Source organism: Kogia breviceps, chromosome 1 (genome assembly GCF_026419965.1).
Source record: "Kogia breviceps isolate mKogBre1 chromosome 1, mKogBre1 haplotype 1, whole genome shotgun sequence".
NCBI lineage: Eukaryota > Metazoa > Chordata > Mammalia > Artiodactyla > Physeteridae > Kogia > Kogia breviceps.
In genome coordinates this window covers 87,002,777-87,025,502 of record NC_081310.1, presented here as the reverse complement: position 1 = coordinate 87,025,502, position 22,726 = coordinate 87,002,777, and the positions used below count along the sequence as shown (strand labels likewise).

Here is a 22,726-nt window from a genome sequence, read left to right as displayed (position 1 = left end):
CTTTTAGCCTCTGAAAGTGAATTGTCATTGCCCCCAAATGTCATAGCAACCCCTCTTGCATATTGTTCCCCCAGAGAGAGGGCACCACATCTCCAGTGTTGCTCTCTGGCTCCTGCCATCGCTTAACCTTTATTGCCAGAAGAGCTCCCAGGACTCCAGTTCTGGGAGAGAGGAACTAAATCTATTGGGAAGAATGCCCGCCCACCTTCCCTCACTGCAGACGATAGACACACTCTGTGTCAGGGTAGGGTGGCAGGTTTAGCTGGTACTTCTTTTCCAGAGCAGGAGGCACGAAACGACCCCCCAGGTAGTGGTAGCGACCAGTAAACTGGGTTGCAGACTTTTTGGGTGCTGTCAGGGAGATGAGCAAGTCTGGCTGGATCCCTCCAGAGTTTCCCTTCTCCACATCCCATCCTGAAAAGAAGGTGGTATTCAGAAAGAGCAGAAAAGACCAGATGTCCAGTCCCCTTCCACACCTTGCCCTACTCTAGTCCTAAAAGAGTGGGAAGCCCCCTGGGTCCCCACCTGAGGAAATTGTGTCCATGTACTCCTGGGCTCTGGTCTCAGACAGTCACTGTAAAGGGCATTCCTGAACTCTTTGCTCCCCAGCCCTACTTTAAAGGGCTGTGGTATGCGCCTCTACACTTGGTCTGAACCTTGAGTCAAGAACCAGGACTCCTAGTACCTACCTCAAGGAAGGGAAGGGCCCCAATCCCCCCAACCTCCTTGGACCCAGCACCTGAGGGAATGTCGATGCTGGCAATGGGCACAGTGAGTCCACTCAGGACACTCAGGATGCTGCGGAATGGCTCCCGAACATCACCCTTGAAGCTGAAGCCAAAGATGGCATCCACCACCAGCTCGTATAGTTCATCAATCAGCATGGGCTGTGGTAGAGCAGAAAAAGAAAAGGATGTCAGAGCCGGCAGCTGCACAAAGAACCCTTAACAGGAAAGAGCTGTCCTTTGTACCCACAGACCATTCACATAGGCACAAATATAATTTTATCTCATTCAGATGGCATTCTGAGGCCTAGAGTTAAGGCAAGTGGGTCACGGATTGAGGCCAAGCTGAGTCCAGTCACATTTTCTGTTCTGAGTGCCTGCCAACCATTGGGGAGGCTACAGTGTAGGACAGCCTGAGACTTGGAGTCAGGAGGGACAGGTTCTGGTCTTGGCTCTGCCATGATCTGGTTCTGTGACTTTGGACAAATCACTTCCCTTCTCTTGCATCTCAGCCTCTTCATCTGTAAAATGTGTTAAGGAATTTTAAAAAGAAGTTCTCAAGTTTCCCACTCCTAAATCCAAGATCTGAAGCATCTGAAGAAAGGGTTTAGGATGAGGCAGTCATTTCAGCTCCCAAGAGATGCAGATGGGGCTTCCCTGGTGGCGCAGTGGTTGACAGTCCACCTGCCGATGCAGGGGACACGGTTCGTGCCCCGGTCCGTGAAGATCCCACATGCTGCGGAGTGGCTTGGCCCGTGAGCCATGCCCGCTGAGCCTGCACGTCCAGAGCCTGTGCTCCGCAACGCGAGAGATCACAACAGTGAGAGGCCCGCTTACCGCAAAAAAAAAAAAAAAAAAAAAGCAGATGATGTGTTTACTGCAAGCTAGGCGAAGAGGAACTGGCTGCAGAGTTACAGGAGTGGGGCTTCCCTGGTGGCGCAGTGGTTAAGAATCCGCCTGCCAATACAGGGGGCACGGGTTCGAGCCCTGGTCCGGGAAGATCCCACACTATGCGGAGCAACTAAGCCCGTACCCCACAACTACTGAGCCTGCTCTCTAGAGTCCATGAGCCACAATTACTGACGCCCGCGCGCCTAGAACCCGTGGTCTGCAACAAGAGACGCCCGCGCACCGCAACTAGAGAAAGCCCGCGCGTGGCAAAGAAGACCCAATGCAGCCAAAAATGAATGAATGAATGAATTTTTTTAAAAAGTGACCAGAGGAAATTAAGGGGAAATGAAGCTGTAGAGAAGGTAGTGTTGGGAACTCATGGAGCACGCCTTATGGAGAACGCTCTTACACCACTTGCATTCAGATAGCATGCTTTAGGCATCTTCTGGGTCAGGCACTATCCCTGCCTTCTAAGAGTTAATCCTCTAGAGAGGAAGATAAGCAAATGAGCTCAGCCTGGAAAGGTGAGGGAAGAGCAGAACACAGGCAGCAGTATCGAGGAGGGCAGTGAACTGGAACCACCTACCTCTGGGGGCATTTCATCAAGGAAAGGGATGTCCATTTTCTGGCACTGGGTCACCAGTGCAGTGAAGAGTGGCTTGTTAGGCCTTTTAGGATAATAGATGGTTGGCTGGTAGCCCTATGAGGAAAGGAAAGGGGTGATTCAAGCCCAGGTCCTAGAAACCTCATACTCTCTAGAAACCTCATACTCTCCCCGACAGCCCTTCCCCACATACTCACAAAGAGTTTGAGGTGTCTAGCACAGACCAGGCCATCTCCTCCATTATTCCCGGGGCCACAGATGACCAGGACAGTAGGGGGGCTCCTGGACAAGGACGTGGGGGGATATGCCTGAAGGCAGAGTCAAAGGGGATTCAGAAGGGCTTTAGGCAGTGACAGCCCAGTCTCGGCCTGGCCGTCCCTCCCACTTAATTGTGCCTAGGCCAGGTGGCTTGCACAGTGACTGCCCTTAGGTGGAGAGTTGTGCCACTGACCTTGGCAATGGCTGTGGCACAGCTCAGCCCGGCCAGCTCCATAAGTTGGTCCACGCTGAACTGGTACTCGTTAAACAGCTCCTGGTCCACGGCCTGGGCCTCCTCCTGGCTGAGGAAACCCACAGCCTTTGTCCCCGCCCCTCAGGTGTTCCGTCGCGCAGGCGGCGCGGCCCAGGTCCCGCCCCTGCGGGGGGGGGCTTCCACCCAAGTCCCGCTCCCCGCGTGCCCGCCCAGCGAGCACGTGCCCATCCAACCTCAGGTACTTCACTGCTGAGCTCGCCATGACCTCTGAGTCCCCGCGGCCACCCGAGATCAGCCGCTGCGGCCCCCACCAGGTGGCTCCTGCGCGACAGGCGCCGGCCTGGACTTTGAGGAGCGATAGGCGCGAGCCCGCAACCAGCAGCCCGAGCCCCAGGAGCGCCCGCAGCCCGGACATTCAGCTCTCAGAGCGCACGCCCCCGGCCCGGCCCGGCCCCGGCGCATGCGCGGCCCCCGCCTCGCCCCGCCCCCGAGAGGCCGGGGCCGCGCGCATGCCTGACGGAAGCTGTCCTGGGGCTGGCGGGACTGGTAGTGGGACTCCGCCGCTCCTCCGCGCGTTTCGTGGGTGCCCTCCCGCCCCGGCCACACCTCGTCCGGGCGCCTTGTCTAGATGCCAGCCCTTCGCGGTAGCATTTTCATATTGCCTCACAGATGACCCGAAGTGCTTTGCTAACAACCGCCCTTTGATAATAATTTTTGTTTTTCGTAGCTCTTTCAGGAAGCTGTATAGCATAGCAGTTAACCCGTGTTCTTCCCCTACCACTTAGTGGCTGAGTGAACTTGGCTCTCCAGGTTTCAGTCTCCTGTCTATAAAATCTGGATACGAGTACATACTTCATCGGGTGGTAATCCATACAAAGACGTCGACAGCGCCTGGTACACAGGGCTCAAGAAATTAATGTTCTTATTCACACTGCTAAGCATTTCATATAACTTAGGACCCCTCTCCCCACCAAATTAGCTTCCCCTATCTCTGTTTACCAGGATAGCACGCTGTACTTCCCTAATCGTACATACTACTTATCCCTCTTTATCGGGTAATAGTTGTGGAAATAGAAAATTATAAATCTTCAATAGGTTGAGTATGCCAAGATTAAAAATGTAGTTGAAACCCTAGACTCCAGGTCACGATAATATTTCAAGAAAAACCTGGAGAGGAAGACTAAACTTGTAACCCAAGAGCTTTTAAGAATGCAAACACACTCCTGCTGGGTTAAGAGGGAAGTGAATAACAGACCAGTTACATTAAGGCACTAAGATAAGGATAATTATCCAGGTGGAATGAAGGTCTTGGGTTCTTGTGTTTTTTTGTTTTTTCCGTTTTCCATTATGGTTTATTACAGGATCGAAGGTCTTATTTTTATGCTAGTATATTCTTTTTCTGTATCGTGAATTCCATTCCCGGCTAGTTCACTGAGAAAACAAGAACCCCTCCTTTTAACTACTCCTCTCATAGTCTCCTTTTTAATTATAAGAGGTTTAACATCTCCTATGGGTTGTACCCTTGGCCTTCATCTATGTTTGTTTTACATGTTTGTTGTGGGAAATTGAATGTATCAGACTGTGATTGTGGTGGAAAATTGTTTTTGTTAGACTTTGTGGTTTACTCATTGAGTTTACTCATCTAAATTGAAATGTAGGGTTTACATTACAATTGGATAATCTCATCCAATACCTCATTAACTTTGTTTTATAACTTCACCGGTATATAAGTAGTTTCACTTTTATATATTAGTCAAGACTCCCTACAGGCCTACTTGAGAAAATTAATTTGGTAATTCTGAAGATTCATTTCTAAAACACAATGTGAAGCATGCTTCTTTGACATAGATAACATTTTGAGTTTATGTGCCCAGTGCTGACCTGAATCATCTCATTTCATCCTCACAACAACTGTTATTATCCCCATTTTACAGATGAGAAAACTGAGGCTCAAAGATGTTGAATGACATGTCCAATGATACAGTGATAGCTGTCAGTGGAGCTAGGATCCAAGCAGCTTGACCTAGAGTATTCAGTCTTTTTTTTTTTAAGGGCTGCTGTGTATGCAGTGCTTTTCAGTGTTTTTATTTATTTTTTAAATTAATGAACTTAGTTTTGGCTGCATTGGGTCTTCGTTGCTGCGCATGGGCTTTCTCTAGTTGCGGCGAGCGGTGACTACTCTTTGTTGAGGTGCACGGGCTTCTCGTTGCATTGGCTTCTCTTGTTGCAGGGCATGGGCTCTAGGTGCATGGGCTCAGTAGTTGTGGCTCATGGGCTCTAGAGCACAGGCTCAGTAGTTGTGGCGCACAGGCTTAGTTGTTCCACGGCAGGAATGTGGGATCTTCCCGGACCAGGGCTCGAACCCGTGTCCCCTGCATTGGCAGGCGGATTCTTAACCACTGCGCCACCAGGGAAGCCCCTAAAGTATGTAGTCTTAAGCATTATTCTATGCTGAAATGCCTCTCCAAATGCAGAGCTATGTAACTAAAGGGTTGTCAATTGATGACTTCATTCTGATGAGACGTAACTATAAAATTATGACACACACACTCAGAATTTATGAAACAGCCAAATGAGGGCTATCCTCAGGAAGGCAGTGCCCAAGTGCCCTAGTCCACCTTTCAGATTTTGGAGTTTTCTTTGGGAAATGCCTTTGAAACCAGTTCAAGAAGGGCATGTGGATTGAGCACCTGCTGAGTTCCAGATGCTTTACATATATTATCTAATTTAATCCTGTCCATCCTATGATGTATTTTTATCCTCATGTTAGAGATGAGAAATTGAGTAGCAGAGAGAAAAGTAATTTTCCTAAGATAATATAGCTATGAAATGGTAGAGCCAATGATGGTTGATATTGGGTTGGCCTGACACAGTAGCAATACTCTCGTGTAGCAGATGCTGCTACTTGTCCCTCAAAATACATTCTTCTCTATTTAAAGGCAATGTTATATTGGTTTTTGTTACAGTCAGTGAATCTGCATCCCAATCAAGACATCTTGAATGCCTGACAAGATAATAAGCTCCATTTAGATAAGGAAGATTAACAGCTGTGTCCCCTGCACCTAGTTCTGTGCCTGGAACATAGTAGGTCCTCACAAATATTTTAATGCATCTTCAAAAGTTCATTGTGAAGTAATTCACAGTACAGTACATGCTCTTATCTGACATGACTGGAAGTAGATGATTTTATTTCAACTTAAAACAAAAAGTACAGGGAATTCACCAGCAGTCCAATGATTAGGACTCCACGCTTTCCCTGCCGACGGCCAGGGTTCAATCCCTGGTGGGGGAACTAAGATCCCACAAGCCACATGGCACGGCAAAAAAAAACCCATTCATTTGCCATCTGTCAAAGTGTAACCAGGGTCTTGTCTTTGAGGATAGGGCCAAAGATTGTAGTTCTCCAACTTCTTTATCTCATAAACTTCACCACTTACATATCACCTGCAATTTGCAGTTTGTGTCCTTAAGGTGGAAAAAAATTAATTGTATATTTGAAGCAAACTGAGTGTAAAATTCATCTAGACGTTTATGATTTTCCCTCAATTTGTAATAGTCTCTCTGCTTATATCTAATTCAACAGCAGTTTTTAAGGTGACTCACCTGAATCACGTCTTCTAAGGATTCAACTTAGTTTTCATAGAAACTGCTTGTTTTCACACTCTTAGTTTATCAATTTAATTAAATTACAAATTACAATAACACAACTGGAATAAACACATTTGGTATCAAACACAACCAACTCGGTAAGCAATGGCTTAACTGGGGGAGTAGAACTGACTGCACAGCATTCTAGAAGGTACTCACTGCCTAGGTTTGAATCGCAGCTTCACTTACTAGTTGTGTGACCTGAGTGGCAAACCAGTTAACTTTTGTGCCTTGTTTTCCTTATCTGTGAAAGGGGATTCATCAGCTGTGAGGATAAAGGAGAAGACACTTGTGAAGCACTTAGAACAGTGTGTGGCATGTGCTAAGTGATCAGTGTTACATAATACTGTTGTTGCAGCTGCTGGCAGCAGTTTTGCCACAGGCCTGAGGGGCCTGCATCCAGGATCTGCTGTTTCTTGGAGGAAGAGGAATGCATCCATTGGTTGGTTAAGGCGTATCTTCTGTAGCATTAGATCACCATTTCCCATGTGAGAAAATGGAGTCAGTGACTCCAAAGCCTCTTAACCAAGATGTCATAGTTTTAAGAACTGGCAAGGGCCTTAGCAATTGTGAGGCTTGAATCCAGAAAGAAAGGGGGGAAATTCACCATCCATTTTCCATTTTTCTTTTGCTTATTGAGTCCAAAAATCCCAATGAGGAGCATACAGACCACCTCAGTGCTGAGACTGCAAAGCCCTTGTCCAGCCTGCTCCGGAGCCCACTTTCTGACATTGTATTCTGTGTCCATACAGTGCTCATTGGGAATGACTGGGAAGGGGCTCAGCCCCAGAAGCCCCTGAAGTGTGTATGTTGAGGAGGTACTGCAGGGGCCATGCTGTGGCTAGCAGGGGAGGGTCACATGATCACGCAGAAGCCAGACTCAGTGGATCTCCTCTGAGGGTTCCTGCTGGGGGTTTCCCTGGGCTGTTTGGATGACCTGAGGGAGGCAGAGAGAGGCTTGCCAATGGGAGTGACTAGGGAGTGAACAGAAGGCAGCTTGCCCTGGCTCCCGTTTCTGTTACCCTCTCTGACCCTTACCTCTGCTCGCAGGCTCCAGGGCAGGAGGCAGTAGGCTTAAGACGCCTGTCCCCCAGTTCAGCAGAACTCTCCCTTTTGCTGAGGCCTACACTGAGGCTGTGCAGGAGGGAGGGGACACTCTGGGCCTCCAGAGCCGGGTGAGGGTTGTTCAGATTGCTAAAGGGCAAAGACAAAGAGGCTCAAAGCACCATATCCCTAAGCACCAGACCACATCTTCCCCCAACTTTAACAGTGATCATGTTCCATTAAAGTCATCCAAAGCCACACCCTCTCCTACTTCTTTTATCCATTCTCCAGGCCTCTTCCCTTCCCCCATGGACCCACCTCTTGTTGTGGGGGCCGTTGGTGACCAGAAGGCCAGAGTTCTCCATTCTGAGGGGGCCTTGCCCTCCAAATGAGAGATGGGCTCTGGGTCTTGGACCTGAATGGAGAGGACCAAACACATTCATCACAGGCCTCTCTGCACCAAGAACCATCATGGTGGAAACGAGACATCTTTGGGAGAAGAACAAGGAAGGTGGGTGTCAGGGGATGTATTGGTCACTGTACACAGAGGAGACACCTGTACAGGGCAGGTGCTTGGCAAACCTGGGCCGACTAAAGTTGGGGATGATTCACAAGTGTCACTGATGCCTGGAAGAAAACATGCTGAAAAGAAGGCATCAGTGAATTCAAGTCACCAAGTAGCAAGGAACTCTGTCCTCAGGGTGCCAAGCCTTTGGGGGAAGAGACTAGTATACAGTAAGCTAAGGTAAGAAACGCATCCAGTGCCTGGCATGTAGTAGGTGTGAAAGCCTTGGTGCCCTAAGATACAAAGTTCTAGATGTTAGGAAAGCCTCGGGAGCAGGGAGGAAGAGGCGATATTCAGGAAAGGGTTTAGGGGAAACAGGCCAGGGCCTTGAGAGACAAGCAGAAAGTGGGGAGGGCTGGTCCTGGGGTTGGGAATATAATGTGTGGGGGGGGCGGCCTCAGTATCAGACCTGAGGCAGGGAAATGACAGAGTGGGACGTGGGGATAAAGGAAATGAGAGTCTCCCATTTGGGGGAAGGCGATGCACAGCTGGAAACAGCCTACTTAGACTCACGCTCCAGTCTTGGTGCCCAAGACGTCGTGAGAACATTCGCCAACTCTTCCTCTTTCCCCTCGTGGCCCTCCTCTAACTCATCTTCCCACCTATCAGAAGATCTGTAGGGGCAGGGAACAGGGGGCAGAGTGGCACTCCCACCAGATCCCCTCCTCCCCAGATCCCACCGGCCACTGCCAGTCTATGGCACCTCCCAACACCCTCCAGAGGCCATACCCACACCTGAAGCTCTGTTCCTGCCTGCCCTACTCACTCACCTGTGCCGCACTCCTGCTGTGCCTTTTCCCACCCTGGCTGGGGTCCCCACCACGGGGCAGGCCCCACCTGGAGCCTGGGTCCCCCCTGGAGCTGAGGTCTGTGAATGAAGGGGAGTAAAAGGAATCAGTTTGAGAAAAATGGCCATCCCAGCTGTGGCTGTGGTGTGCATGTATGTTCTCTCCACACACAATGGCCCCAGAGGGACAGAGAAGTGCTAGAGACAGCTGGGCTGTGCCTTGTGTCTGAGGATGAAATTACAGGGCAAGGCCCTTTGTTGTGTTAAGGTCCCTGCTAGTAACTCTCAAGTTAGAACTCGGGCTCATGGACTATCAGAACTGGCCAGAGCTTAATGACCACCTCATCCTGCCTGGGGCCTCCGGGACAAAGTCACACAAAGTCGGTGGACAACTTCAGATGGAACCCAGGTCTTCTGACCCACAATCCAGTCCTCTGCTTATACCAGGCTAATTTAATTTTACTTTCAAATTATAAATATGGTGTCCTAGTCTTTCAAATAAGAAAGAACATAAAACCTAGTAAATAAATATAACAAATAGTAAAGTATAATTTCAATTCCTGGCGTAGGAGGTTGCCTGAGAAATCTCAGAGTGTCAGGGAGGAGGCGGCTGGAGAGACACTGACCTGTTGAGAGAGGCTGGGAGGTAGTGAGAGGGGGAGGAGGAGTCAGAGAAGGAGGAGCATGGCTAGATAGCCAGCTAAGGAGGGAGGGGAGAGGGGACCGTCCTTGGAGCACTGCTTCCATCCTGTGGCCCTTTGGGGAACTGCAGCCAAGGACAAACCTTTCTACCTGCTCACAGGTTTGTCTGAGTATCTTTAAAGGCCCCCCTTGGCTTTCACCCACTGAGCTAGTTACCACTCAGCCAAGGCCCTGGCACAACCCTAGTGTTGGAGACATGCCACAATCCCCCACCCATCTCCCCACCCCCAGGTGGCCTCTTGAAAGTGATATATGTCCCATATGCAGGCCCCAGGGCAGATGAACGCAGATGAGCAGCCAAGTGCAGCAGCAGCCCTGAGGACAGCAGCTCTGCTCACCACCACCCCTTTCTCTGGGTAACCTCTCCCCACCCCCTGCTCCTTGTCTCAGGTGTCATCTCACCAGGGTGTGGGTCGCGAGCAGCCCACCCTGGGCCAAGTGGGTCCTTATGGCGTCTGTCAACTTGGCCACCAGCCGCTCTCGCACAGAATCTGGCTCCTTCTGGGGAGAGAGTGGATAATGGGGTAATGGAGGAAGCCTGGGCTTTGTGGTCCTCTGGGGATCGGGGAAGAAAGAAACAGGAAAGGGGGAGGGAAGGGGACTTTGCCTCCCCTCTTTTCTAGTCCATCCCCATGCCTTTACCAGGGTCCTGCCCCCGCCTGCCCAGAATTGTGGACAGAGATGGACTCTTCCTCTCAATAGTGTCCCAGGACCTAGCACACAATGTGCTCAGTGCACGTTGGACGAGTGAATGAATGGTGGGGAGAAGGCAGGAATGTCAGCCAGAGAAAGGATAGCAGGAGAGCAGCTGGAGGGATATTGGGGAAGAGTTAGATTCCGGGATGGAGGGTCTCACCTGACACCGAGCCAGCGCTTCCTTATAGTACTTCAAAGCCTGGTCATGCTGCCCCAGTCTGGCTGCAGCAGCCCCCAGACCCTCACAGGCCTGCCATTGCCCCTTCACGTCCCCTGGGGAAGACAGCCTGAGAGGTCCTCCCACAGCTCCCTACCCCTCCAGAGGTACTCCCCACCCCCAGTCCCCCTATCTGCCTCCCCACCAGCCCCAAGGATCCTCAGCCTTTGTCCCACCCCAAGCCACCTGCAAACCCTCTCACCCTCACCAGTGTCCCGGGCAGCCTGCAGAGCATGTAGATAGTTGTCTCTGGCAGCCTTGTGGTCTCCCAGCTGGCTCAGTGCAAATGCCAGGCTTCCAAAGCTCCGGCCCTGCTCCCACCGCTGCCCTACAGAGCCTGGTGACAGAGCCCGCCCCATATTAAGAGAGGACTTTGGCTGCTGGGGCATCAGGACCCTACCCCCAAAGACAAAGGGAGGGTTGCCAAGAGTCTTTGTGCTGAACCCTGGCACACCTCCAGATGCACCACAGAGGCCTGAATGCTTGAAACCCAGCCTCTCCTCAGTCCTGAGCTTTGGCCTGAATGCCTCCCCCATGCTAGTTTGAGCCACGTATAAATCCAGGGAGTCAGGCAAGGCACGTATTAATAGCTCCATTTTTATACATGTAGAACCTGAAGCTCAGAAAGCAAAAATGACTCACTAAATGTCACACAATCAATTAGAGGAAGCACTGGCTCCACTTTCAGGCCTCCTCTATCAGCCAGGGCTCTTCCCTCTCTGCCCATTGTTGCCTTCCCAACCCCAGGCCACAGCCTCTGGGCCCATGACCCTCTGTCCTGTCTGGCTATCCCATCTCCTGCACCCCTTGCACACCCTCACTCCCCTGTTCTGGACTTTCCAGTCCCATAATTAGTTCTAAACGTCCATCTACTCTTCAGCCTCCAGGCCCCAGCTGGAACCCCTTCTTAGTCCCTTGGCCCCAATCCCATTCCCCAGCCCCTGGCACCCACCGTGCGTGTCGGCAGCCTTCTGGTGAAACTCCCGGGCTTCCTGATAGTTGCCGAGGGCGTTGTGGGCCATCCCAAGGTTTCTTAGCACCGTGGCCTCCTCTCCTGGTCCCTGGCACAGGGGCAGGGCTTGCCGGAAGGCCTCTGCTGCTAGCGGGAACAGCTGGAGCTGGGAATAGCCCAGGCCTAGGTCGTTGTAGAGTCGCCCTAGAGGGCATGGCCAAGGTCAGTGATAGCCAGGTCAGATGCAGCTGAAGCTGTACTGCTGCAGCCTCTGTCCCCCTCTCCCAGGGTTCCCCCAGCCCTCAGAAATGCCTCTGCTTCCACCCCACTTCTCAGAGTATCACCAAGTCTTAATCTCCCCAGATCCCACACCTTCTCTGCCCAAAGGCCTCACCCAGCAGTCCTCGCTCAGTGCTCCTCTCAGCAAGCCTCCGGCTCTCCTCCAGCACCTGCACCACATCACCCACCCCATGCTGCCCGCTCTTCAGCATACAGCCCGCTGCAGTCCCCAGTGCCAGGGCTGCAGCCCCGGGCTGCCCTGCTTGGGCATAGGCCCAGCTTGCTTCCTGCAGGCAGTGGGCTGCTAGCTCAGGCTGTCCCAGAGCCTGGTAGCAGGCTCCCATTTTCGCCTGGGCTTGCCCCTGGTCACCTAGTGGCTGGTAGTGGCCCAGGGCCTTGTGATACCAGGCCAAAGCCTGAGGCAGGTCGCCCAGGGCATGGTAAGCCAAAGCCACGTTGAAACACTGGTCGCCATGACACCCGCCCTGGACTGTCTCTTGAGGTTGAGCTCGTAGGAGCAGCTCAAGCCCTCTGGCTGGGTCCCCAGTCTCCACGTAGGCAGCCCCCAGGTTGAAGGCACAGGCCCGGAGAACAGGGGTGTCCCTGGTTTGCGGTGACTTGGAAGCCAGGAGGAAGGCCCTCTGGAAGCTGGTCAAGGCCTCGTGATTCTGACCAGCCAATAGGGCCCTGTGGCCAGCCCTGGTGAGGGCTTGGATGCTGGCCTCTTGCCGTGGCCACTTTCTTTTCTTCTTTTTCTTCTTGGAGCTTGAAAGCGAGGGCGAGGGCTCTTGTGGGGTATCCTCAGTGTTGAGGGAAGACATAGTGCTGACAATAGGGAGCAGAGGGGTCAGTATGTCATCCTCGGCTTCCTCCAAAGCACTATCCCTCTAGGCAATTCAGCTCTACCTCTGCCCTGGTGTGACCCTCAGGGTTTCAAGGATTTCTCTCTGCCATCTCACTTTGCTTCATCTAACCCGTTGAACACCATATTAACTCTCACTCTAATGTCCAGCCTAGTTTTTAATCCTCCAAGACTCACTTCAAGCTTCCTTCAGAAAGCCCCTCCCCTCAACCAACTGGGTCCCTCTGCTGTACTCCCATAGCACCTTATGTCCTTTATGGCATTTATCACACTGTGTTTAGAGTTATTGACTTCCTTGTCTATCTCCCCTACTAGATTTGGAGCAACTTGAAGGGTCTGGCACATAGTAGATTCTCAATACATGCTTATTGAATGAGATGAAAAAGTTTTATAGATCATTAGATTATTATTATTATATATATAGATTTTACCACAATAAAAAAGGTTTATTGAATGAATAAATGAATGGATGAATGAACAGAGCACATACAGGGCCTCTTCTCCACCATCTCCTTCACCCTGTGCCTCCGAAGACATCCACTCATATCTAGGTTCTCCTGCTGTCTAATCTCAAGGTATAGTTCAAGTCAGCTCACCAAACAGTGAGCTCCTGCTGTGTGCCGGGAGCCACACAAGGCACTGGTGGCACAAAGCTGCATAGGCCATGGAATTGGCAAGGAGCCAACTTCCAGGAGCGGGGCTGCTGTCTCTCCATTTACTGCTTATTCCCTATCTCAACGGGAATCTCTTCCTCCCCTACCTCTTTGGCTTTCTGTCTGCTTGCTAGTTTCAGTCCCCCAACATCCTGCTCTGGTCTCCAGGGCACTCTTAAACCCAAATACATTTCTCTCATCAGCATGTGTTTCCCATTAGTATCTCTCCCCCAGAAAGGCAAAGCCTTTTCATGAACTCTCCTCCCAAGAGACAGGAAAAGATCCAGTAGCTGAGCTCTCAGCCCCTCCCATTTGCTTCTTCTTCTCCCCCCCCTTTTTTTTTTCTTTAGGAGAAGCAGGCAGCGGTGATACATTTTCTTTTTAAAGGAACTCCCCCTGCTCCTAAGAACAGCCAGGAATCCTGTCTCTTTGAGGCCCGCATTCCTGAGGCATTCCCAGCTGCCCCCACCAGGTCTTGGGGCCCCAGACACAAAACGCCTTACCTCCTTCGATCTTCTCTGTAGCTGGCTTTCTGGAATGGTCCCTCAGGCTAGGGTTACCTCCCTTATCTCTTAGCTCAGAGCCCCTGGGGTTCCCAGACAACCAGGTACCGCCCTCCACTCCTAGGGAATTCTTTGATTGACAGCTCAAGTGCCCTATCTTAGTGCTGAACCCTGCTGGTGCTTGGGCACAGATACCTGGATTCCATTGCCCTTCCTGCCCCACCTCTCCCCTCCCTTGCAGACACACGCATCAATCCTTCACTTCAGGCAAGAATCAAAGCATCAAGGGCTTGTTACTAGTCACAGCTTCAAAGATCATCTATCCCATTCCTTCATCTCACAGAGGAAGGGACCTCAGAAGAGCAGATGTAACTTGCCTGAGGTCACAGAGCACTCATGTAGCTGGGATTAGAGCCCAGGTTTTCTGATTCTGGGCTAACTAGCCTAAGGTCCCTTCCACTAACCGTGATTGCGAGTTTTAATGATTGCGAGATTTAATGAGGCTTGGGTTGTACCAGAAGTGAACCCTTTCACACATACACACACGAACACACACACACTCTTATACACTGTGCTTCTGTGTGGTAGTTTCACATTTGGAAACAGGGTGAAAGGTTGATGGTCAGGAAGGGCCTGGAGATCAGAAGAGCCTCTCTGCCCCCGGACTCCTTTTTCCAGCTCCACTGATCTGCAACCTCCAGGTTCTGCTTAATGAGAGGACAGCAGGCCCCAGGACAACAGGCACCTACTGCCCTAACTCACCAAGGGTGGCCTGCATCAGAGAGCAAATGTCCTCATTTATCTGGGAGAAAGGCCTCTTTTAAGTAGAGGCCATGGCCAGAAACAAAATTATAAGGAAGTACTTGGGCTCACCTGCATTTGCCAGGCAGCCTCTGCTGAGGGCCTGCTGCGTGCAGGCCTGGGGCTGTGTGCCACAGATGGTGCCCATGCCCGAGGCCGGCTCTCCTAGCAGCTTGCAGCTTCTACCCATGGGCTGGGCCTTCAGGATGCTACCACAGCATAGCCAGAGCCAAATATGCAGCTCAGTCTGTTGTTCACTGAGTAGCCACTCTTACTCTTAAGGGGAGAGGAGAATTTGGGGAGGGAGCAGGGACTGAAACCGTTCTCACCAAGGTTCCAATGACCTCTCAATGATCTAGTGATCATTTCTGAATCATTTTTCTTGTTTGATTCCCTGCTGTATCTGATATATCCTTGCAACTCTCTCCTCACTTGGTCCCACAACCCACTGTGTCCTGGCTGTCCTCCTGTGCTGACAACTCCTTCTCCATTTCCTTTGCTTGCCCTCTGTCCACCTCTTAAATGCTAGTGTTCCCCAACACTCTGCCCTTTGCTCGTTTCTTACTTTACATGCTCTTCCTCAAAAACTTCATCCAGTCCTTTGAATTTTTTTTTAATTGAGTATCATTGATTTACAATATTGTGTTAGTTTCAGGTGTACAGCATAGTGATGCAGTGCTTTTGCAGATTATATCCTATTGCAGGTTATTACAAGATATTGGGTATAATTCCCTGTGCTATACAGTAAATCTTCATTGCTTCTCTATTTTATGTAGTTTGTATCTGTTCATCTCATACCCCTAATTTGTCCCTGTCTGCCTCCCTCTCCCCTTTGGTAACCACAAGTTTGTTTTCTATGTCTGTGAGTCTGTTTCTGTTTTGTATATACATTCAGTTGTATTATTTTTTAGATTCCATGTATAAGTGATACCATATAGTATTTGCCTTTCTCTGTCTGGTTTCACTAAGCATAATATTCTCTAGGTCCATTCACATCGCTACAAATGGCAATATTTTATTCCTTTTTATGGCTAATATTCCATTTTATATATAGATATAAATATAAATATATAAATATAAATAAATATATATATATATAGTAGGCCCTCAAGTTAAAGGGACCAAAGAACACTATAGGAAGTGGGGGGGGGGGGTTAATGGGAATACTAGGGGGAAATGATAGAGGCAGGGGTAGGCGCAGGGGCTACTTCAAATAAGACGGTTTAGCAGCGAAGGAGCCCTGGAGAAACAGCGACCCAAAATACCACAGGAAAGGGAGCTCCCCTCCGGGAGCGCCCCTCCCCGCCTTGGATGGTACCCTTCGCCCCACCTGGCGGCGCACCTCCCAAGCCTGGAACTACAAATCCCAGATGCCCCTGCGGCACAGACCGGAAGTGTCCTGTCAGCCTGTGGTGACTGACGGTAAGGGGCGGTGGCCGGGCGGCGGGAGATTCAAACCTGGATGAAGGAGGAACATGGAGGGGAGAGGAACGGGCCCGGGCCAGGCGACCTGTGAGTGCTAGAAGGGGCCGAGAAGGGGCCGGCAGTGATGCCACTGGTCGGGGACTCGGCCGTCCTGGGAGAGGTTGGGGCTGGGGTTGGGCGCAGGGCCAACCAAGCAAGGGGCGGCCGGACTGTGCTCAGTGGGGAGGGAGCGCTCAGTCCGGACTCCTGCGGGCGGGAGTAAACCTGTGAGCTGCGAAACGCTCCGACTTCTGTGTCGCTCTTCAAAGCTTACAAAGAGTTTTCTCCCTTATTCCCAAATTCTGGGGCTCCGGGGCTGGGAGAATGTAGGTGGTCTGGATGGCCCCTTAAAAATTGGGCGGTTACTTGCCAAGCGCTACCGGGCGACGGGACGCCTAAAAAGGCCTGGGGGGGCTTCCTTGACTTTTTGATGCTTCTTTGAGACAATGCCTCTCAAACTTCACGGTGTCGGAATTACCCGGGGAGCTAATTTTAAATGCAGATTCCTGAATCCTATCCCAGAGCTTTAGCAACTATAGGTCTTTACTTGGGCCCATAATCTGAATTTATAACAAGCACCGCTGTGCTTCTTCCGTCACCCCACGTAATTGTGATGCGGGTAGTCCAAGTACCACACTTTCAAAAACACTACTTTAGAAAGAGAGACTGGGGTCCGAAAAATGGGACCGCAGAAAGCTTTCCATCTGACCTTCTGAAAGAAAAGCAAAATCTACTCCTTTCCCTTCCTCTCCATTAGGATTCAAAAAGCGAAGTCCACATCCAGCGATCTGTTGAAGGAAAGCTAGTTCCAGATCTGAAAAGGACAGGAAAACTGATTTTTTTCTTTTTAAGACTGTGTGTATGTACAAAGTCCCGCCCATTTCTCACAGTCCTCAATTCATAACTCTGAAGTGATGTCACTCACTTACTGGTTTATTTTCCATGCTTAGCAACCAACACTTGTTTCTTGTACACCCCACTCAGAGGAACCGATGGATTTCCTGCGATTGGCCATTGCTTTCCAATTTGAACATGGAGGGGTGTGTGTGTGTGTTTTAACTTGCTTAACTGACAATTCAAAGAAGCCCTGCCCCTCCCCCAATCATATTGCAGGACATGCAACATAATGAAAAGAGATAAAGAGTGGGAACAACATTAAGTGCTGAGTCAAAGACATTTGCTAAGTTCTGTCTCTGTTTTCAAGCTCTCTGACTTTATTTTCTTGGTGTATGTGTGTAGCTTTCTCTCATTTTGTCTGCTTTTGTATTGTCTTCCCTAAGGAGACTAGAGAGATAGGGGAGAAGAGGGGGGAAAAGATAAAAGGAGGCTGTGGCTAAGGCAAAATATGAATGCTGTCTCATTTAAGAGATTTCCTGTTCTTGAGTTTGGGAGTCAGAGATTGTCTGCATTTTATTTAGCTTGGAGACTATTTTACTCCTCAGGTGACCTATACCAAAAGGGAGAGTAAATACACCTTTTTGATCTTTTAAAATTCTCTGTCCTTCCACTTAAACCCAAGTGAGTGGCTTTTTTTCACGTGGTTCCCTCTGTTGAACTGCCTTTTCGCCCTTTCTGCCTGTTCATTCTTTTTTTTTTTTTTTTTTTTTTTTTTTCGGTACGCGGGCCTCCCACTGCGGGGCACGAACTCGCGTCCCCTGCATCGGCAGGCGGACTCCCAACCACTGCGCCACCAGGGAAGCCCTCTGCCTGCTCATTCTTTAAGATTCTACTCACAGGTAGAATCCTTTGCTTCCTCTGCTGCTTCCATAGACTATTTTTATTTATTTATTGGAGTATAATTGCTTTACAATATTGTGTTAGTTTCTGCTGTACAATGAAGTGAATCAGCTATATGTACACCTATATCCCCTCCCTCTTGGACCTCCCCCCTCCCCCCCAACATCCCACCCATCTAGGTCATCACAGAGCACCAAGCTGAGCTTCCTGTGCTTTATACTTTGTCCCCACTAGCTATCTATTTTAGACATGATAGTGTATATATGTCCATCGTACTCTCCCAGTTCGTCACACCTTCCCCTTCCCGCCCTGTGTCCACATGTCCGTTCTCTATGTCTACGTCCATAGACTATTCATGAGCTATGATCGCACTTCTCACATCAGGCTGAAGTTTTTTACTTACATGTTTTTCTCTTCTAATAATCTTTGTACTTCTTGAGAGTAGGGGTCCGCTAGTCCAGTGCCTGACATATAGGAGGTATTGAATTAATGAATGGCTGCTGAATGATGAGTTCTAGTTGGTCCTGTTAACCTAGCCTCTGGGAGAGTACCTGAGGAGGATGACACAAGTACAGTTCTTGGAAAACTCAGAATCTAATTAGGGATAAAATGAGGAGCTAAGTTCCCAGCCAAGGAGGGATCTGGACATTCCTACTAGGAGGTACTGAGGGAAGTGCCATGAAGTAGGTTTTGGAAGGGGGAGGTCAGGAGGATGGCTAGAGGGGAAAGGAAAGGAATGCCTCCAATACAGGAAGGATCCCCTCTTAAAGGGTAGGGAGGCCTCCCTTTAACAGGGTGCTGACTAGGATAGCTTTACTGGACGGGAGAGAAGATTGGAGCCAGCATCCTGGGAATAGGGGGACAGACATGTGGGAGATGCCTCCGGTTTCCGAGCAGAGTTGCCTTAGAAAGTCTGTTAAGAAGAAGCTTGCTACAGTCCTCTGTCTAATGCTCCCCTCCTTGGTTCCTCAGATGAACGCCTCACAGCTGAGGAAATGGATGAGCAGAGGCGGCAGAACGTCGCGTATGAGTACCTGTGCCGGCTGGAGGAAGCCAAGCGGTGAGCAGAGCGACCGCCTCTTTCTGGTCCCCTTTCCCACCCTGCCCACCCCAGGCACTTGGCCCCAAAGCAAATACAAAAAGACAAGAGTCCATTCTATGGGAAAGGGAAAGTTGAAATAGCATCTTTTTTTTTTTTTCTTTCAGACTATTTTTTAGAGCAGTTTTAGGTTCGCAGAAAAATTAAGAGAAAGATACAGGGATTTTCCGTATGCTTCCTCCCCACAAATGTACATAGCCTCCCCCATTATCAACAGCCCCCACAAGAGTGGTATGTTTGTTACAATTGGTGAACCTACTTGGACACATAATCCTCCAAAGTCCATAGTTTGCCTTAGCGTCCACTCTTCATGTTGTATACTGTAGTCAATGAGTTTGGACAAATGTATAATGACATATAGCCATCCATCATTATAGTATCATAGAGTAGTTTCACTACCCTAAAAAGTCTCTGTGTTTCATTTATTCATCCCCTCTGCCCCACCCCAACTCCTGGCAACCACTCATCTTTTTACTGTCTCCATAGTTTTGCCTTTTCCAGAATTTCACATACCTGGAATAATACAATATGTAGTCTTTCAGATGGGCTTCTTTTACTTAGTAATATGCATCTAAATTTCCTCCATGTCTTCTCATTGCTTCCTAGCTCATTTTTTACTAGTGCTGAATAATATTCCATTGTCTAGATGTACCACAGTTTATTAATCCATTCACCTATTGAGGATCATCTTGGTCGCTTCCAAGTCTGAGCAGTTATGAATAGAGCTGCTATAAACATCCTTGTGCAGGTTTTTATGTAGATGTAAATTTTCGACTCCTTTGGTTAAATACCAAAGAGCACAACTGCTGGATCATATGGTAAGAGTATGTTTAGTTTTGTAAGAAACCACCAAATGGCTTTCCAAAGTGGCTGTACAATTTTGTATTCCCACCAGCAACAAATGAGAATTCCTGTTGCTCCACATCCTCAGCAGCATTTGGTGTTATCAGTGTTCCAGATTTTGACAGTTCTAATAGGTATATATTGGTATCTCACCATTGTTTTAATTCACATTTCCTTGATAACATATGATGTGAAGCATCTTTTCAGATGCTTATTTGCCGTCTGTATATCTTCTTTGTATATCTTTCTTTGGTGAGGTGTCTGTTAAGGTCTTTGTCCTATTTTTTAATCAGACTGTTTGTTTTCTTACTGTTGAGTTTTAAGAGTTCTTTGTATACATTTATCAGATGTGTCTTTTTTAAATAATTATTTTATTTTATTTATTTTTGACCATGCCATATGGCTTGCGGGATCTTAGTTCTCTGATCAGGGATTGAACCTGGTCCCTGGCAGTGAAAGTGCTGAGTCCTAACCACTGGAGCACCAGGGAATTCCCTCAGATGTGTCGTTTGCAAATATTTTCTCCCAGTCTGTGGCTTGTCTTATTATTTTCTTGACATTGCCTTTTGTAGAGCAGAAGTTTTAATTTTAGTGAAATCTAGCTTATTAATTATTTCTTTCAAGGATTGTGCCTTTGGTGTTGTATCTAAAAAGTCTTTGCCATACCCAAGGTCATCTAGGTTTCCCCTTATGTTGCCTTCTAGGAGTTTTACAGTTTTGCGTTTTACTTTGAAGTTGATGCTCCATTTTGAGTTGATTTTTGTGAAAGGTGTAAGGTCTAGGTCTAGGTTCATTCCTTCCATGTGGATGTCTAGTTATTCCAGCACCATTTGTTGAGGAGACTATCTTTGCTCCATTGTATTGCCTTTGCTCCTTTGTCAAAAATCAATTGACTATATTTATGTGGGTCTCTGTTCTGTTCCACTGATCTATTTGCCTATTCTTTCACCAATACCACACTGTCTTGATTACTGTGGCTAAGTCAGGTAGTGTTATTGTACCAGCTTTGCTCTTCTCCTTCAATATCATGTTGGCTATTCTGGGTAGTTTGTCTCTCTGTGTAAATTTTAAGAGTCTCATGCTCCACCAACTGAGTTAGCTGGATGTGCCTCCATGTAAACTTTATTTTTATTTATTTATTTATTAAATTTCTTTTTGGCTGAGTTGGGTCTTCATCGCCCCGTGCGGGCTATCTCTAGTTGCCGCGAGCGGGAGCCACTCTTCACCATGGTGCGCGGGCTTCTCATTGCGGTGGCCTCCCCCATTGCAGAGCACGGGCTCCAGGTGCGATGGCTTCAGTAGTTGTGGATCGTGGGCTCCAGAGTGCAGGCTCAGCAGCTGTGGCTCACAGGCCTAGCTGCTCCGCGGCATGTGGGATCCTCCTGGACCAGGGCCCTAACCCATGTCTTCTGCATTGGCAGGAGGATTCCCAACCACTGTACCACCAGGAAAGCCCTCATGTAAACTTTAGAATCAGTGTGTGGAGATCCACAAAACAACTTGCTGGGGTTTTGATTAGGACTGCACTGAATCTATAGCTCAGGTTGGGAAGAACTAACATCTTGACAATATTGAGTCTTCCTATCCATGAATATGGACTATCTCTCCATTTATTTAGTTCTTCTTTGATTTCATTCATCAGAGTTTTGTAGCTTTCCTCATGTAGATCTTGTACATGTTTTGTTAGATTTATACCTAAGTATTTCATTTTGGGGGATGCTAATGTAAATGGTATTGTGTTTTTAATTCAAATTCCACTTGTTTGTTGCTGGTGAATTGGAAAGCAGTTGACTTTTATTTAATTTAATTTATTTATTTATTTATTAAACATCTTTATTGGAGTATAATTGCTTTACAATGGTGTGTTAGTTTCTGCTATATAATATTTTATTTTATTATTTTTATATTTATTATATTTTATTTATTTATTTATTTGGTGGCACCAGATCTTAGTTGCAGCAGGTGGGCTCCTTAGTTGCGGCTCGTGGGCTTCTTAGCTGCGGCTTGCTGGCTTCTTAGTTGTAGCACATGTGCTCCTTAGTTGTGGCTGGCGGGCTTTGTAGTTGTGGCTCACAGGCTCCTTAGTTGTGGCATGCATTGGGGATCTAGTTCCCTGACCAGGGATCAAACCCAGGCCCCCTGCATTGGGAGCATGGAGTCTTAACCACTGCGCCACCAGGGAAGTCCCGCAATTGACTTTTTTTTTTTTTTTGTGGTACGCGGGCCTCTCACTGTTGTGGCCTCTCCCGTTGCGGAGCGCAGGCTCCGGACGCACAGGCTCAGCGGCCATGGCTCACGGGCCCAGCCGCTCTGCGGCATGTGGGGTCTTCCCGGACCGGGGCACGAACCCGTGTCCCCTGCATCGGCAGGCAGATTCTCAACCACTGCGCCACCAGGGAAGCCCCCGCAATTGACTTTTATATATTAACCTTGTCTTTTGCAACCTTGCTATAATCACTTATTAACGCCACGAGTTTTCTGGTATCGTGCTTTCAGATTTTCTACAAAGATGATCATGCCATCTGTGAACAAAGACAATATCATGTCCTTTTATCCCCTTACATACTTTAATACATATCTCTATATATGGAGACTTGGTTACATAACCACAATACCATTATAATAGCCACCTAAGTTATCCATTAATCCTTGGAAGATCAACACCTAGGCCATCTTCAAATTTTCCTGATTGTCTGAAAAAATCATCTATTTTTACAGTTGGCTTATTCAGTTAAGGATCTGAAAGAGTTCACATATTACATTTGGTTGTTATGTACTACTAAGTCTTCTTTCATCTAGAACTGACATAAACAGTTCTTTATGTCATTGACTTGTTGCAGAAACCAGGTCGTTTGTCCTGTAGAACATCCTACATTCTGGCTTTGTCTATTCACTTCCTGTGTCCCTCAACTTGTTCCTCTGTACCCCATATTTCCTATGAATGGATGTTGGCTCTAAAGACAAGATAAATGCTTAATTCTTTCCTTTTAATCAATAGCATATTTTTAATGCTCTCCAAAGAAAGTATGTAGGATGAGGTAGATAGAAAACCAGGGTGTCTGTGTCAGGGAAGGCATGAAGGGAGGTGTGACTGGCTCTCTCTTTGAAAACAGATCTTTCCTATAGACCCCAATATGTGGAGAAGCCTTTATTCTCTCCCTCATACAATCATCAGCCATAAT

The 22,726-nt window shown here is 48.6% G+C and overlaps 3 protein-coding genes across 4 annotated transcripts in view; 1 reads left to right on the top strand and 2 right to left on the bottom strand.

Annotated features, from left to right (window-relative positions):
• Nucleotides 1–96: 96 nt before the first annotated feature.
• Nucleotides 97–3,170, bottom strand: NAXE (NAD(P)HX epimerase). 2 transcript variants are annotated; one of them, XM_059069196.2, is made up of 6 exons: nt 2,926–3,170; nt 2,672–2,780; nt 2,418–2,528; nt 2,203–2,316; nt 740–887; nt 97–414 (listed from the first exon to the last, which is right to left on the bottom strand). In XM_059069196.2, exons 1-6 carry the CDS (start codon nt 3,105–3,107, stop codon nt 212–214), a joined length of 867 nt encoding a protein of 288 aa, XP_058925179.1. In that variant the 5' UTR covers nt 3,108–3,170; the 3' UTR covers nt 97–211. The 2 variants fall into 2 exon arrangements, with proteins under 2 accessions (XP_058925179.1, XP_066894497.1); XM_067038396.1 differs by lacking the exon at nt 2,418–2,528.
• A 3,130-nt stretch (nt 3,171–6,300) lies between these two features.
• TTC24 (tetratricopeptide repeat domain 24) lies at nt 6,301–13,709 on the bottom strand. The gene is made up of 11 exons (XM_059063751.2): nt 13,601–13,709; nt 11,698–12,407; nt 11,304–11,507; nt 10,560–10,688; nt 10,295–10,407; nt 9,841–9,939; nt 8,720–8,817; nt 8,463–8,563; nt 7,703–7,799; nt 7,379–7,534; nt 6,301–7,277 (listed from the first exon to the last, which is right to left on the bottom strand). The coding sequence occupies exons 2-11, from the start codon at nt 12,401–12,403 to the stop codon at nt 7,196–7,198; spliced, it is 1,785 nt and encodes a 594-aa protein (XP_058919734.1). The 5' UTR covers nt 12,404–12,407; nt 13,601–13,709; the 3' UTR covers nt 6,301–7,195.
• A 4,870-nt stretch (nt 13,710–18,579) lies between these two features.
• IQGAP3 (IQ motif containing GTPase activating protein 3) overlaps nt 18,580–22,726 on the top strand; it is a 37,452-nt gene continuing 33,305 nt past the window's right edge. Inside the window, exon 1 of the mRNA XM_059064588.2 lies at nt 18,580–18,662. Within this exon, the coding sequence (XP_058920571.2) occupies nt 18,598–18,662 (65 nt within the window). The 5' untranslated portion in view covers nt 18,580–18,597. The remainder of the gene's footprint in view (nt 18,663–22,726) is intronic.

What these genes read in the sequence shown, in the direction of transcription:
- NAXE (XM_059069196.2), bottom strand. Translation starts at nt 3,107, where the DNA reads ATGTCCGGGCTGCGGGCGCTCCTGGGGCTCGGGCTGCTGGTTGCGGGC. An exon ending in TTGATGAAATGCCCCCAGAG is followed by an intron (nt 888 to 2,202) that starts GTAGGTGGTTCC and finishes GCTCTACCACAG; the next exon opens with CCCATGCTGATTGATGAACT. An exon ending in CAGCATCGACATTCCCTCAG is followed by an intron (nt 415 to 739) that starts GTGCTGGGTCCA and finishes CCTTCTTTTCAG; the next exon opens with GATGGGATGTGGAGAAGGGA.
- TTC24 (XM_059063751.2), bottom strand. Translation starts at nt 12,403, where the DNA reads ATGTCTTCCCTCAACACTGAGGATACCCCACAAGAGCCCTCGCCCTCG. An exon ending in AAGCGCTGGCTCGGTGTCAG is followed by an intron (nt 9,940 to 10,294) that starts GTGAGACCCTCC and finishes CTCTCTCCCCAG; the next exon opens with AAGGAGCCAGATTCTGTGCG. An exon ending in TTGGGCACCAAGACTGGAGC is followed by an intron (nt 7,800 to 8,462) that starts GTGAGTCTAAGT and finishes CTCTCCATTCAG; the next exon opens with GTCCAAGACCCAGAGCCCAT.